General features: G+C 46.7%; 1 protein-coding gene across 1 annotated transcript in view; it reads left to right on the forward strand.

Moving 5' to 3' along the window:
- NOX5 (NADPH oxidase 5) overlaps positions 1-15,495 on the forward strand; it is a 40,239-nt gene extending 24,744 nt beyond the window's left edge. The window contains exons 11-17 of the mRNA XM_027553068.1: positions 919-1,116; positions 2,987-3,031; positions 3,446-3,570; positions 3,859-3,943; positions 4,739-4,838; positions 13,016-13,182; positions 14,136-15,495. Coding sequence (XP_027408869.1) covers positions 919-1,116; positions 2,987-3,031; positions 3,446-3,570; positions 3,859-3,943; positions 4,739-4,838; positions 13,016-13,182; positions 14,136-14,267 — 852 coding nt within the window. The 3' untranslated portion in view covers positions 14,268-15,495. The remainder of the gene's footprint in view (positions 1-918; positions 1,117-2,986; positions 3,032-3,445; positions 3,571-3,858; positions 3,944-4,738; positions 4,839-13,015; positions 13,183-14,135) is intronic.
- The last annotated feature ends 1,476 nt before the right edge of the window (positions 15,496-16,971 follow it).

Genomic DNA, 16,971 nt, shown 5'->3' on the forward strand with positions numbered 1-16,971 from the left:
GGGATGTTCTCCTGGAGAAGGGAAAGGCTACCCACTCCAGTATTCTGGCCTGGAGAATTCCGTGGACTCCATGGGGTTGCAAAGAGTCACACACGACTAAGCAACTTTCACTTTCACTTATTGAGCACAGGGTCTACTGTTTTCCAAGTACTATTCTAAATGCTGGAGATTCATCAATAAGCAAAATACCCATTGTCACTGCTTCCAGTACGGAGTGGATGGTGGACAGTACATACACAATAGACACATAATGTGTCACGTGGTGATAAGGGCCGTGAAGAAAATAAGTCAGAGTAAAGGGAAGGAGCTGTTTTATACACCATGGTTGTTAGCAGTGATGAGAAAATGAGTATAATCAAAATGCCCAACAATAGGGAAGCAGTTTAAAAAATTACCAATCACCCTTCTAATGGAAGAGTAAGCTGCCTAAAAAAGATTATGTAAATGTATATGCATTAGCACATAAAGCTAGCCAAGATGTAGTAAGTGGAAAAGCCGAGTTACAAAGCAGTATGTTCTGTTTATGTGAAAGTGTGTGTGTAAGTCTGGAAGGACAGAGAAAATGGTTAGAGAAGTTGTTTTCTGATTCAGGGTGCTTTGTTACTTTATCCTTTAAAATTCTGTAGTTTCTGAATTAAAAAAAAATTGTATTGATTTATGATTTAAATAGACTTCCTTGTAGCTCAAATGGTAAAGAATCTGCCTACCATGCAGGAGACCAGGGTTTGATTCCTGAGTTGGGAAGTTCCTCTGGAGAAGGGAATGGCAATCCACTCCAGTATTCTTGCCTGGGGAAATCCATGGACAGAGAAGCCCGGTGGGCTACAGTCCGTGGGGTCGCAAAGAGTCGGACACGACCGAGCGACTAACACACACGTGATTTAAATAATAACGCAATATTCGTTTTTTGAAACCAAGCAGGGCTTGCAGCCCCAGCCCATCGATTTCGGAGCCTCAGCACAGGGTGCAGTAGCCTCCAACAAGGAGGTGATTGTGGAGCTGATATCCTACAGGCCGGAGGGAGCTCCGTGGCAGGGACACGAAGGCCTGGTGAACACGGGGACAAAGGATCGGACTCGGGCACAGAGGGAAGCTGCAGCCGAGGACCCGGCCCTGGTAAGGCTGAAGAAGCTGGGGCTGGAGGTTGCAGAGCCAAAGATTTTTCTCCCAGGAATGGTGGGTGGGTCCTTGGAACTTGGAATAGAGGGCCGCAGTCAGGAAGGGCCCCACGCCACGTGGCGTTTCTGCAGCCTCTCACCTGTATGGCGGGTACCTGTGTCACTTTTACCATACTTACTTCCCATAGGCAGTATTTCTCGCTGAATATTTCTCCTTACATCCCAACATTACTTTCAGCTTAACTGTATTTTAAAAGGACTCTTTAGATTAGCATGTTTAATGGCAAATAAGTATCATGTGCCATAAAAAAGATAAGTCTAAAAGCAAAAACAATGGTATTAAATTCTTGCCAGATGTTTCTGCCTGTTAAATGAGGCTTTGAGCCTGAAGCTGCTCTCTTCGGCTTGTTCCTTCTCTGTCTCTGTCATGCTCTCCATTTCTTTCTTTCTCACTTTGTTTAAAGGAAAAAAAAAGAAGAGGGAATAGTAAGTGTTAGAAGTTAAGGGGATATAATAACCATGATGTAAGGCTTTCTCCTTGCAATAAGAAGGATTTTTTTTAAACTGTTAGAGGAGTAGCCCTCTCACAGTGCGCCTCCTAAAATAACCATCACAAGTAGCTCAAGGCCAGCACTGTGGAGGACACAAAATTCAGTTGCCCCCGGACAAAGGAGCGACGTGGTGTGACGTGGTGAGCGCAGGACGGGCAGACAGACCCAGGCTCCAGCCCAGCTCTGTGGGGACTTGAGCGAGTCATTGTCACACTCCCAGATTCAGCTTCTCTTCTGTGAAAGGAGGGATTTGCCTGGATGGTTGTGAAGGTCACTCCTAACCAGAGAGAAGCTATCACAGGCCTCTGAAGCCCTTTTGCGGGTCTGTTTCCTTCATCTGCAGGAAGGAAGCACATGAACCTCAAGGACTCTGGTCTGCCTGTGCTCAGGGCTGGAGGAGTCAGGCAGAGTAGACAGAGGAGGCTGCTCCCTGCCCTCAGGTGGCTCCCCATCAGTGAGCCCAGAGCAGGGTCCCCGGGGCAGGGGTGAGCTGTGAGCCAGGCCAGCACCTGGTTTTTCTGCCCAGAGCCGCTGGGCAAAGGCTCTAGGAAGGTGGCCCCTCTAAGCAAGGTGCACACTGAGGGATGCGCAGGAATGTGCCAGCTGGGGGAAAGGACAGTGTGGTGTGCGCTAGGCACAGGGAAAGCGTGTTCAAGGCCAGGGTTGTGTCGAGAAACATGAAAGCAAGCGGTTGTAGCTGAGCCCACGAGGCAGGCTGGGCTGAGTGTTCTCCTGTCACACCTGAAGCTGACCTGTATTGGACCACAAGAGCGATTGTTAAATTATCAGGAATTTTGAGAGCCTGTTTTTTTTTTTTATTGCTGTTATTATTTATTTTTTATTGTTGGGTCTTCATCGCTTTGCTTGGGCTTTCTCTACTTGCGCCGCCAGGACTTCTCGTTGCAGTGGCATCTGTTGTTTGTGGAGCACGGGCTCTAGGCTTACGGGCTCAGTAGTTCCAGCATGCCAGCTCAGTAATTGGGGCTCAAGGGCTCTAGAGCATGAGGTGGGTGAGGGGGAGCCAGTTATTAGAACCAGTCATTGGTGGGAGCCATGACGGCAGTGTTTACATCAGAAATCTCGACACTAACAATCGGGACTTTGTTTCTGGTGGTTCTTTCTTCTTCTGAAGAGTCAGTTTACCAGCACATCACTGATGTTTTCCCTCAAAAGTGCCCCATGCTCCTTGGAATGGTTTGGGTAGAAAAGGCAATCCCCTTTTTGTAAGGTTGTTCAGACTGCAAGACTGTAAACCTCTGAGAAATGACTGGCCCACCCACTCCCAAAGACCCACTTTCTCTGCTCTGTGCTCTGCAGGTCTCTGAGATGTCCTCTGAGAACCACCAGTTCTGTAACATCAAGGTGAGAGGTTCCAGGGGTGGCTGTGTCCAAAACCACTGCCCCAAGCGGAGGAAGCAAAGCCTCTGCCCACGGGGAGGGCTTGCTGGGGCGCTCAGTTCCTAGGCTCTTCAGTCCCCATAGCCTGACTCCCAGGTCCCCAGATAATGGGAATCAGACCCCTGCCCACGCTCACAGGGCACACGGCTGTGCTGGTTGGACCCTGCTCTCACCAGATCTGCATGTGGGAGTTCTAGGGTGCTCCCAGACTCAAGCTCAGAGCGCAGTGTGTGAACAGTGCTCTGAGCAGGAGCCACTTACTCCCGGGTTCCAGCCCAGGAGACAACTGCCTACATATACAGGGGGTCTGACGTGTTGGGGTCCACTTCTCACCCACCCACCCATCTCTCTCTTTCCTCTAACCCCTCCTGTATGCAGTGCTACATCGATGGCCCTTATGGGACCCCCACTCGCAGGATCTTTGCCTCCGAGCATGCTGTGCTCATTGGTGCAGGCATTGGCATCACGCCCTTTGCCTCCATCCTGCAGAGCATCTTATACAGGTGGGTGGGCAGGCTGTGGTCCTACCTGTATCCTGGGGCAGAATCCTGAGAGATGCCCACTCCTCCCTGCTCCCTTCTTTCACCTGTCTCCATCTCCCCTTTCACCTCTTTCCTCTTCTGTTCCTCCTCCTTCTCTTTTCTGGGGTCTCATCCCTCCCCCTCCTCATGGGCTCATCCCTCCCCCTGCCGCCCCACCCTTCGTCCCTGTCCCCTGCACTGTTCTCTGGGGTCCTGAGAAATCTCATACTCACCCCAAACTCAAAATCCCCTCCTCTTACCTGCCCTCAGACACCAGAAGAGAAAGCACATTTGCCCCAATTGCCAGCACTCCTGGATGGAGAGTGGTCAGGACGAGGACATGAAACTCCACAAGGTGAGTGAGCACTGCCTCCCACAGGCAGGACTCCAGAGCGTCTCCCAGACACCAGAGCCAGTTCCTCCCCCCAGCTTGTCTCTCCCTCTGGAGAGGCATTCTGGGCCCTGAAGGCAGGCACCTCATTAAAGAACACAGAGCCTGAAAGTCAGGCAGCCGGGATGCAGTCACAGCCATGATGCTCACTAGCCGTGACCTGATGGTGGTTTTAAAAATGAAAATGTTGCACAGATCGCCAGTCCAGGTTTGATGCATGAGACAGGATGCTCAGGGCTGGTGCACTGGGATGACCCAGAGCAATGGGATGGGGAGGGAGGTGGGAGGGGGGTTCAGGATGAGGAACACATGTAAACCCATGGCTGATTCATATCAATGTATGGCAAAAACCACTACAATATTGTAAAGTAATTAGCCTCCAACTAAAATAAATAAATTAAAAAAAAAGAAAATTCATTATTCTGTGTAAGCCACTTAAAAGAGTTTCTTTAAAAAAAAAAAAAAAGTTTTTCTGGCTTAATAAGAGCTCAGAACACTGCTTGCTGTGAGCAATAGACCATTAGAGAAAATCCTGACCTGGCAGTCTAGAACCCAAGTTCTGGTCCCATGCTGCTCAGTAGCCTCATTCTTTACCTCTGTGAGCCTCAGTTTGCACCCCCATCCCACTCCCCTCCCACTACCCCAGTTAAACGGGAGTGATAGTGTGTGCTGTGCTAACAGCAGGGTGGTCACAGGAGGAGCACAGATAAGACTGAATGAGGTAAACCCCCCACCCCCGATCTGGGCCCTTCTCCCTAGGTGGACTTCATCTGGATTAACCGAGACCAGCAGTCTTTCGAGTGGTTTGTGAGCCTGCTGACCAAACTGGAGATGGACCAGGCCGAGGAGACGCAGGAGGGTAGGAGAGGGGCGGGGCTGGAGGATGATGGGGTGGGGTGGCGGGGGGGTGGTGGAGGGTCTCTGTAAGAAAGTGTTCATTCTCTTTCTATCAGAAATGTAGGGGAGAGGGAGCTGCTTTTTTCCCGCGATAAAACATAATAATTTGTGAAACTTAAGAGAAGGGGGAAAAAAAAACCCATTCATAATCCCATCTAGCTACCCAGGCATTTTGAAGGATTTCCTTCTGATATTTTTTTCTTATTCATATTTTATAAAAATGTATAGCCTGTTTCCCTGGTAGCTCAACTCATAAAGAATCCACCTGCAATGCAGGAGACCTGGGTTCATTCCACGGGTTGGGAAGATCCCCTGGAGAAGGGAAAGGCTACCCATTCCAGTATTCTGGCCTGCAGAATTCCATGGACTGTATGGTCCATAGGGTTGCAAAGAGTCGGACACAACTGAGCGACTTTCACTTTCCACCCATTTCTTTTTTTTTTTAAATGACATTTCTTTTTGTTCAAAATGAGCCCTTATTAAAAAGTTAGATTCTCAGGCCTCATTCCAGACCTTCCAAATCAGATTCTCTGGAAGTAGGGCTAGAGAAGTTACATTTTAACACGCTTCTCAGATGATTCCTATTCACACTTCTTTAAGAAATGTTTTGAGGGATAATTTATGTACAGTAAGATTCATCAATTCACATGTCCAATAAATATAATGGCACTTTGACAAATGTGTCCAGTTGTATAACCTTAGAAGCACGGTGGTCACATGAGGGGGCCTAGAGAGCACCATCAAAACATGGACCATTTCTTTTACCCCCCAAAGCTCCCTTGTCTCACTTTGCATCAACACCCTCTCTCCACTTAACAGCCCTTGGCAACCAGTGATCTGCTTTCAGTCACTATAGTTCTGCCTTTTCTAGAATTTCATAACTGGAATCATTTAATATATATGTATTCTTTTTTAACTTTTTTCACTTAACATAAAACCTTTGAGATTTATCCATGCTGTTGCATCTTTCAGTAAGTAGTTAATACCTTTTTTGTTGCTAAGAAGTGTTCCATTTTCTGGACATACCACAATCTGTTTTTCCATTCAGTTGTTGGTGGATATTAGAGTTATTTCCACTTTTTAGCCATTTTTGACTATGAAAGTCTTTGTGTGGACATATGATTTCCATTTCTCTTGGGTCGATACTTAGAATTGGGATTGCTGGGTAGTACGGAATGTGCTCAGTTTTACTTTATAAGAAACTATCAAATTGTTTTTCCCAAGTGGCTGTACCATTTTGTATTTCCATCAGTAATGGAGTTCCAGTTGCTCTACAACCTCATCAACCACAGCCTCATTTGTTGTTGGCAGTCTTTTTAATTTTAGCTCATCTAGTAGGTGTATAGGGGTATCTCAATATGCTCATTTTTGTCTGTTTTGTTTTTAATTTTTTTAAATTGGAGGGTTAATTGCTTTCCAATGTTGTGTTGGTTTCTGCTGTACCACAACGTGAATGAGCCATAAATATACATATATCCCCTCCTTCTTGGGTCTCCCTTCCCTGCCCATCCCACCCCTGTAGGTTCAAAATACTTAAAAAAAATTTTTTTTATTTATTTTTTATTTTAGTTTCAATATACTCTTAATTTGCATTTCCTTAATTACTAATAATGTGGAAGATATCTTCATGGTCTTGCTGTGTATGCCTTCTTTATAAAGTGTCTGTTCAAATATTTTGTTTGCTTTTTAAATCCAATGTTTTTCTTCTTTTTATTAAGCTCTGGGAGTTATTCATATATTCTGGAAACAGGTCCATAACCAGGTGTACATTTTATAAATATATTGTCCCAGTCTGTGGTTTGTCTTTTCATTTTCTTAAACTGTCTTTTGAAGAACAAAATTTTGAAATTTTAATGATGTCCAATTTATCAGATTTTTTTCTCATAGAATTCATGCTTTTTATGTCTTATCTAAAATCTTTGCCTTACGTGAGGTCACAAGTATTTTCTTTTACGTTTTCTCCCAGGAGTTTTTATAGTTTTAGCTCTTATTTAAATTAGTGTTATAATGAATTCAACAAGGTCCAGGATATAAGGTCAACATGCGAAAGTCAATTCTATTTTTATTTGTCGTTGTTGTTCAGTCGCTCAGTCGTGTTCAGCTCTGTGACCCCATGGACTGCTGCATGCCACGCTTCCCGGTCCTTCACCATCTCCTGGAGTTTGCTCAAACTCATGTCCATTGAGTCCATGATACCATCCAACCATCTCATCCTCTGTCATCCCCTTCTCCTTCCTTCAATCTTTCCCAGCATCAGGATCTTTTCCAACAACAAATAAATTAGTATTTGAAAATCTTTAAAATATTAAAAGCATGAAATGCTTAAGGATAAACTTAGCAAAATATGAGCAAGATCTGAACACTAAAAACTATAAAACATTTTGGAGAAATTTTTTTTATATGTATCTCTTGTACTTGGAGTTTATTGAACTTCTCGGCCATATGGACTTAGAGTTTTCATCAAATGTGGATAAATTTCAGCCATTCTTTCTTTGCATATTTTTTTCTGTCTCCCCTGCCCCTTCCTGTCACTTCAATTACACAGGTGTATACTGATATCTCACAGGCTATTGGGAATCTGGTTGTTGGTTTTTTCCCCTCAACCTATGCCACATTTTAGATAGTTTTTATTGCTATGGTTTCAAGTACATCTTTTCCTCTGCAGTATAGTACAGTACAGTGCAGTGCTCAGTCCTATCTCACGCTTTATGACCCCATGGACTGTAGCCCTCCAGGCTCCTCTGTCCATGGGATTTTCCAGGCAAGGATACTTGAGTGGGTTGCCATTTCCTGCTCCAGGGGATCTTCCTGACCCAGAGATTGAACTGGATGTCTCTGGCATCTCCTGCATTGGCAGGCAGATTCTTTACCACTGAGCCACCTGAGATCTTTCCAATTCTAGTTAAAGTCCCAGCAGGTTTTAAAAAGTAGGTATCGAGAAGCTGATTCTAAAATTAATATGTAAAAACCCAAAGACCTAGAATAGCTATTAATCCTATCCATTGTGTTTTTCATTTCTGTTGTTGTGTTTTTCTTCCACAAAACTTGTATTTGGGTATCTTTTATGTCTTCTACTTCTCTCCTCACCATGGCTCTTTGTTTGTCTTGATATTCTCAAGCCTGTTTATAATATATGTTGTAATATCTTTGAGTCCATCATCATCTCTGACATTTCTGGATCTGTTTCTAATCACTAATTTTCTCCTGGTTATGAATTGCATTCTGTTTTTTTTGCATGCTTGATAATTTGTTACTGGATGTCATGCATTGTGAATCACACGTTGTCCTGTTCTGGATTTTGTGTATTTCTTTAAATAGTACTGTACTTTGTTCTGGTGCACAGTCACATTATTTAGGATGATTTGGATCCTTTCAAGCCTTGCTTTTAACTTCTGTTAGGGTGAATCCCGGAGAAGGTGATGGCACCCCACTCCAGTACTCTTGCCTGGAAAATCCCATGGATGGAGGAGCCTGGAAGGCTGCAGTCCATGGGGTTGCAAAGAGTCAGACATAACTGAGCGACTTCACTTTCACTTTTTACTTTCATGCATTGGAGAAGGAAATGGCAACCCACTCCAGTGTTCTTGCCTAGAGAATCCCAGGGACGGCGGAGCCTGATGGGCTGCCGTCTATGGGATTGCAGAGAGTCAGACACGACTGAAGCAACTTAGCAGCAGCAGCAGCAGCAGGGTGACTCCAGAGCAGCCTTTACTGTGGGTCTAATTCAGCCCCAGAGCTAAGATGCTACACCTCTGAGGACTCATTCTACTGCCTTGGATATTACAAGCTCTCTGCATCCCTGATGGTGGAATGCAGATTATTCCCAGCTCTGTTTGAGCTCCAGGCACTGTGGCGCCTCCTGTTTCCTGGTAGTTTTCTTTCACGTGTATATAGACTAACACTCTGCCGAAGACTGAGGGGAACTTGATGCAGCTCTCTAGAACAGTGAGGTCCCTGTCCTCCCTTCCTCTTTCTCTTCTTCCTTCTCTCTCTCTGTTTGTCTGCGTGCGCCTTTATTCTAGTTTTGTGCCTGGCGGGTTCTAGCTGTCTTGGCCTCTCTGAACTCCAATATCTGTCTCCTCAACTCAGTGAGGCTGACACCAGTCGGTCGTAAGGCATACTTCATTATTTCCTCTCTCAGCAAAGACAGTTCTGCACAACTTGTTGATCAGTGTCTGGAAACCATTGTTTTATATATCTTGCTCATATTTCTGGTTGTTCAAGAAGAGAGAGTGTTATGATTCTTTTTACTCAAATATGGTTTTTAAAAAAATATTTTATTTTATTAGTATTTGACTGCACTGGGTCTTAGATGTGTGTGGGGTCTTTTCTCTAGTTATGGTAGGCAGGCTTTGCTTGTTGTAGAGCCCGGGCTCTAGAGTGCACGGGCTCAGTAAACACGAGTGCGGGCTTAGTCGCCCCACAGAATGTAGGATCTTAGTTCCCTGACCAGGGATCAAAACCACATCCTCTGTACTAGAAGGCAGGTTTTTAACCACTGGACCACCAGGGAACTCCCTCCAATATTGATTTTTAATAGATGTAATCTGTAAGTAGAGATGAACATATATATTTATTTGTGGTGCGTGCTCAATATTTTTCCTGATGACGTGGCAATCAAAAATTCAGAAAGTGGTCTAGGATAAAGATTATATAGCTTGGCATGTACAAATTCTTCTGTGGATGGTCCTTTCTTTTATATGTTTGTTAAATTGGAATGTTTACAGTCCTCCTCCAGCCCCCGCAGTCTCCCCTCCCCACCCAGCAAGTGTACATTTTCACTGAGCACTGTATGATAACATGTTTCTCTGGGATACATAATAGTCCTCTTGGGACGTTTTTGTGGAATACTGAGGTTTTGTACTGTACTTAATCTGTTAGTCATTATTTTGTTTTGTTATGCTTTACTTGTGGAAAATCTTATAGAAGAAGGCACATTTTTAGATATGTTTCTAACCTCAAGAGAATTGGTGAGGTTTTTTTTTTTTATACTGTTGAGTTCACTGGAACTAGATATTATTTGGCTGTTTAATTATCACAGGGTTGCCATGAGTAAATTCAAATTCCTATGATAAACATAGTTTATAAACTCAAGTAATCAGAGTATTCTATAAAAACATTGCAACACATGTAGTTTACTATAACAAACATCCAAAGCCTTAAAGCACAAGTCAACAGTCTTTGGAAGATGACAATTAAACCCTAGATGTTGCAGTAAAGCTTCTTGCCCTTTCTTGTAAATAATAATTAAAGCAAATATTTATATAGCACTGACTTTGTTCCAAATGCCTAAGTATTTTAATTCATAAGAAACTTGCTTTTATGATGATAGCCTCAGGGGAAGTTTAGATTTAATATAAATTTTCTGGTTGCTGGTATACAAATATTTACTATTTGCTTCTTCCTAATCTATGTAAGCAAAGGGTAACAGTGAACCCACTGCTTTGCATTCGCAAAGTCACTTGAGTCAACAGCTTTGCTACCTCGAATTTCTTCCAAGGTTTCTCATTAATTGCAGCTGAAACACATGGCCTCTGATTTCAACTTTAATATATACCAAGGCTTGAGTTAAAGAATCTGTAGCTCATAATTTTTAATGTCTATAGCTTAAGCTCCAGTCATTTTGTTTGACTTGAATCTTCTACTCTAACCCAAAATCACTCTAGAACCTTGAGCACCCTGTTTTGCCTCCACTTCCTGATCTGAAAAATATGGATACTAAGTACCTACCTCATAGGATTGTCATGAGGATTGGATGAGAGAGCATCTGTATAGCACCTAGAACAGGATCTGGAACTTAATACCTGCTCAGTAAAGTTAGCGGTAGCAGAAATAGTACTAAGAGTAGTAGTAGCAGTAGTAGTAACTGCTCAATAAATTTAATTTTAGAAGTAATAATAGTAGTAGTAATTGTCCCATAAATTTAATAGTAGTAATAGTATCAGTACTAGTAGTATTTAATGACTTATCTAATGAATAGTACAGTTAATGATTTGCCATAAATTTTCAACCACGCCCCTACTACGGGACATTTTGCTTATTCATAATTCTTTATTATCACAAGTAAAGCTGCAATTAATATGCATGTGCTCATAGATTTTTTTTCCCCTTTCTTTGGATGATTTCCTTAAGGAAGCATCCCAGAAATGGGAGGACTGTCTTGAACACAAGTGTCTTGGAGAGAGTGAAGACCTCCACAGCACCTCCGCCTCCCTCCCACCCTGGTGTCTCCTCATCTCCTTTTTCACCCCCATGAGGCAGGTAGTGACTGCAGGAGAGAGAAGAAGGGCCAGGGTTCTTTCGGGTGGGCATCCCTTATGGTGCATCTCTTTCCCTCCTGTGCCGCCAGCACTGCTCAAGCTCAGTGATGTGTGAAATAAAATGTGGTGTCCCTCTTAGGGTCATTTGCGTTAAAAAAATTTTTTTTATTGGAGTATAGTTGCTTTACAATATTGTTAGTTTCTACTGTACAGCAAAGTAAGTCAGCTACATGTATACATATTTCCCATCATTTTTGGATTTCTTTCCCATTTAGGTCACCACAGAGCACTGAGTAGAGCTCCCTGAGCTGCACAGTAGGTTCTCATCAGTTATCTATTTTATATGTGGTAGTGGATATATGTCAGAGAGCTTCCCAGGAGGCCCTAGTGGTAAAGAACCTACCTGCCAATGCAGGAGACATAAGAGACACAGTTCGATCTCTGGGTCGGGAAGATTCCCTGGAGAAGGGAATGGTAACCCACTCCAGTATTCTCACCTGAAGAATCCCATGGACAGAGGAACCTCGTGGGCTACAGTCCATGGGGGTTGCGCTGAGTCAGATACGACTGAAGCAGCTTATCACAAGTACACATATATATGTCAATCCCAATCTCCCAGTTCATCCCATCCTCCTTCCTCCCTTGGTGTCCATGTGTTTATAGGGCCATTTGCATTTTAACAGTGGCTGAGATTTCAAGCCAAAGGAGAAGTGGGCTAATAAAACACTAGAGAACAAGCTGGGATGGCCTGAATCCTTGAGGGAAAGGCAGGGGTGTGGGGCGGCGCTCAGCAGTCTTCTCCCCATCCTGGCACACAGGGAAAGTGATTACATTTGTTTGCCACATCTGGGATCACAGAGCAAACTGCTTGAGTAAGGAGATGCCCCCTGGATGCACCAATCCCTAAAGCTGGCGGGATCAACATCTCACAAAGCTGTCCCATTGCAGACATAGAGCTGTGGACTCTCACGCCTAATGGGTGTCCCTGATGCCAGGCTCTGCCCTGTCCCTTCAGTCCTCTGAATCCCCTCCCCACAATGCTCTTTTCATCTAATCATGCCCTGCTCCAGTACCCTGTCCCTGCCCTCCTTCCCTAGCAGGGCATTCCAGATCCTTCACATTCTGGCCTCAGTGTGTATTCAGTCTTATCCCCTGTCACCCCCACTCAAGGATGCTCTGTTCCAGCCTGGCAGTCACATCGTGACCCACAAACACCAGTCTCCTGCCCTTGGCTCCTGCTGCTCCGTTCTGAGTGTACCTTCCTTTCACCTCCCCTCTGAGTCTCACCCATCTGCCAAGACCTCACCCAATCCCCACCAGCCCAGGAAGCAGCTCTGTCTGCTCCGGCCTTCCCTGTATATCAATAGCATTTGCCCTCTGATCTACTCCCTGGTGGTTCAGATGGTAAAGAATCTGCCTGCAATGCAGGAGATGCAGGTTCAATCCCTGTTGGGAAGATCCCCTGGAGAAGGGAATGGCAACCCACTCCAGTATTCTTGCCTGGAGAATCCCATGGACAGAGGAGCCTGACAGGCTACAGTCCATAGGGTTGCAAAGAGTTGGACATGACTAAAGTGACTTAGTACGCGTGCACACACTCAAATATGAGGTCTAACTCCTGGGGTGGCTGTAAGGCTTACATTGGACAGTGGCTATAAGGTAACTCGTGTATGCCGTGCATAGGGCCTGCCCAGCTCAAGCAGCCCAAGGTGGCTTTCCCTTCTATGGTGTTGGTCAGATGGAGATAATGGGTAAACATGTTAGCTGATGGTGTTTGTATGAGTCCCCCTCCAAGCCCTGGGCAGAGTGGCTGGCGTCCTGCCCTGTCCCCATCACAGGTGCTGGCCCCTCAGCCCTGCCCTCTCCTCCCACCACGTAGGCCGTTTTCTGGAGCTGCACATGTACATGACCTCTGCGCTGAGCAAGAACGACATAAAGGCCATTGGTCTGCAGATGGCCCTCGACCTCCTGGCCAAGAAGGAGAAGAAGGATTCCATCACGGGCCTCCAGACACGCACCCAGCCTGGGCGGCCTGATTGGAACAAGGTAAAGACCACCTGGAGTCCTGAAGCCTGCGGGGACTAGTGGGGCTGAGAGCCTAAGGCACTGGCTAGGGAGATTTGGGCCAAGCAGCCAGAGTCCAGCTAGGGTCTCAGGGCTGGAATGGGAGGCCGGGTACCTACGTTCTGGCTCCATCACTGCCTCACTTTGTTCCACCACTAGCCTCTGTTTCCCCATCTGATCACAGAGGAAGTTAGTCCATAGGACCTCCAAGGCCCCTCCCAGCCTGCAAACACCCTGCAGACTAGACTCCAAAGGCCCCAGTGGACAGAGTTCTGGGGACATATCAGGCCTTATCCCAGTCTTTCTATTTTATTCCTCAGATTGGTTTTATTATTATTATTTTTCCTACCTGAGCACTTACCATTTGGGGTGTAGTGTTTGCCTGAAATGACCAGAAGGTATTGCTTTTCAAACTGCTGTAGGTGATCCATGTTTAGATGGTAAGAGCTGGTGAGGAAGGGGATGCCAGCAGGCCTTGAACACCAAGAAAACTTTAGGCAAGGCAATTCTTAAGCAGAACTTGGGGTGGAAAATGGTCCTCCCTGGGGGACTTCAGGACAGAGGCATGTTGATGCAGGCCTGTGAGCTGGTGTGAAGTTGGGACGTTGGAGCTCAGTGTGCCTGCTGGGCTCTGTCATCACTCCCCAGCACTGCAGCTGGTTAGTACGTTTCCCCCATGAATGCAGCTCCTTGAGTGGAGGGCCTGGGTCTTATCTGCTTCTGGTCCAGCTCTCCCTGGGGTCTGGGTCAGGTTATACATTGAGCATATAGCCTCTAAACTAATGGCCGAAGCCAAGCAGCTGTGCCCTGGAGCTCCTCATGGGGAGGACAGCCACCCTGGCCCGTTATGCCCTCAGCCCCACTAGGTGAGCCACTGGGCGGGTCCGAAGTCCCCCTCTTCTCCCTGTGCTCTTCCCCAATTCTGTGGACTCTAGGTGTTCCAGAAGGTGGCCGCTGAGAAGAAAGGCAAGGTGCAGGTCTTCTTCTGTGGCTCCCCGGCTCTGGCCAAGATCCTCAAGGGCCACTGTGAGCAGTTCAGCTTCAAGTTTTTCCAAGAGAACTTCTAGCCCTGCCTCTCCCAGCTCTGCCCAAACCCATTGCCCGCCAGCCTGATCAGACTGCTGCTAGAGCCTTGCAGGGACCAGCCTCAGAGGATCCAGCGAATCCAGCTTCACGTGCAGAACAGGAGGCCCTAGGAGGCAGATGGACTTCCTTGAGAACCCAGGGAGAGGGCGGGGCCTTGTGGGGTGCTACTGTGAGTTTGGGAATTGCTGTGAGGCTGGGCAGACTTGGCCGGGGGGTAGAGGGGTGGAGGTGACATGGTTGAGGGGCACAGGGGGCCTTCCCAGGGCAACCCCTCCTCCAGAAGTCCTCTGAGGACACCTTCCCTCCTCCTACAGTGGTCCCAGATCCACCTGATCATCAGGGTCATTATGGAACTTACACACACACAGCATGTTATTATGAAAATTTTCAAGCATACAGAAAATTTAAAGACTTGTCCAGGGAACAGTGTTACCCACTTTCTAGATTCCTCAGTTAACATTTTGCTGTGTTTGGCTTACTGCATATTTTCCATCTCCCCCTCCCTCTTTTCATCCATCAGGCTATCCTGTTTTGCTGATGTATTTCAAAGCACACCTTGCTACTCAGAGGAACTTTCTTTAAAGGTAGATTCCTGGGACCCATGCCCAGAAATTCTGATTCTGCAGATCTGGGGTTGAGACCTGGAATGTGTGTTTTATCCAGAATCCATGTCCATAGGGAGAGATGAACAGCTAATTTTCCCTTGTCTTCCCATCTCTCTTTATATCTGTGTCCCTTTTCTTCTCTCTGCCTGTCTCCTTGTGTCTCTCCCCTGTGTGTGTCCCTTCCTTGCTCGGCATGATGCTTTTCCCTTCTCTCCACACACTGAGTCATTAGAGGAGTGGGATGGAGACAGAGTCTCCGTGTGTGTCTCTCCATGGGGGTCACAGAGAAGTCTGTGCCTGGGAATCTGGCAGGTTGTGACTTGTAGCTCAGTTCCACTGTGCCCCAGTGGTGTGGCCCTGGAAACCTCCTCAAGCTTGTTTCTTCATCTGAAGGATGGGCCTGATGCCCCGCCTCCCTGATCACAGTTGCTGGGGGTGAAATGAGACGTCACCAGTAGTGCTCAGGATGTTCATCCTCTGTCCCTGGGTGGCTCTTTATTGCTCCAGCATCTGAGTCTCTGCATCTTCTCTCTACTTCATGAAAGTGAAAGTCGCTCAGTCGTGTCCAACTCTTTGTGACCCCATAGACTATGCAGTCCATGGAATTCTCCAGGCCAGAATACTGGAGTGGGTAGCCTTTCCCTTCTCCAAGGGATCTTCCCAACCCAGGGATGGAACCCGGGTCTACCACATTGCAGGCGGATTCTTTACCAGCTGAGCCACAAGGGAAGCCCAAGAATACTGGAGTGGGCAGCCTGTTCCTTCTCAAGGGGATCTTCCCCACCCAGAAATCGAACCAGAGTCTCCTGCATTGCAGGCAGATTCTTTACCAACTGAGCTATCAGGGAAGCCCATTCTCTACTTCATAGCTCCCTTTATGTCTGTGTTGGAGCCTCTTTTTGCATCTGTCACTGTCCAGACAGGAGTCAATGGCAAGGACAGCAAATACAGAAGCTCCCTGGGAGACTCTGGGGAGATGTCCTGGGTGGTAGGCAGGGGCAGAAGGGCTGGCCTCACCCCTCAGATCTGAGCTGTGTGTTTTCTCTCTGCCCCACACTGCGAGCCTCTGGGGACTTCACAGCTGCTGCCTGTCCTCCACCTTGCAGCTGGTCTTGCTGGGTCCCATCTCTTTTGTGACAGTCTAAACTCTCCTCCCCAAAGCGGCTTTCAGGGGGTTGGAATCAGGCACTTTCCAATGGGATTGTAGGATATACCTTTCTTTTCTGTGGGTTAGAAGTGCTGGGCACAGAACGGGTAAAGGTGACAACCATGATGGTGACACCTCTTATAAAGGGCTGGGCATCAGAGAGGAACCTGGGACACAGCAGGTGAGGGGAGTTCCGAGGACACTTGGAGTCATCTTGTGGGTGACACTGAAATGACATCGGTGAGAGAAGTTCTTTTCAAATAGCAGCAGCAAAAGGGGACTTCCCTGGTGGCCCAGTGGCTAAGACTCTGTACTCCCAGTGCCGGGGGTCCAGGTTTGATCCCTGGCCAGGGAACGAAATCCCGCATGCCACATGAAAAGTTCCCATTCTGCAACTAAGATATCCCACATGCCACTACTAAAGATCCCACATGCCACCACTAAAACCCAGCACAACCAAATATTAAAAAAAAAAAAAGCAGCAAGAACACAGGATTGGTGGATAAGGATGTTGAAGTGTAGCTTGGGGCAGAGGGCAGACCACAGCATGAGGACTGGGACAGAGAAAAGATGGGACACAGGACGTCGCATTCCAGATGCAGGAGGAGCAGGAGGAAGAGTGCAAGAGGGGGAGTGGGGCCCAGCTGCCAGCCCGGAGGCAGAGGAGGCAGCCACACGAGCCGCACGGAGGGCAGGAAGGAGGGGCACTGGGTTCACAGGGCCTCTCCTGGGGGTGGGCGTCAGCATATCTGAGAGGCCTGTGTTGGAGCCTCTGTGCACGATTGTGTTTAATTTCCAACAAGCCTGGGATAGACATCTAACTCCCACGGAGGAACTTAGACCAAGAACAGTTAACTTAACAGCCTGGGGTCACGCTCTTGGAGCCCATTTCCTCCTGTTGAGTCTGTGTTTTCGCCTTGTCGTCAGACTTGG

This window comes from Bos indicus x Bos taurus, chromosome 10, assembly GCF_003369695.1.
Source record: "Bos indicus x Bos taurus breed Angus x Brahman F1 hybrid chromosome 10, Bos_hybrid_MaternalHap_v2.0, whole genome shotgun sequence".
NCBI lineage: Eukaryota > Metazoa > Chordata > Mammalia > Artiodactyla > Bovidae > Bos > Bos indicus x Bos taurus.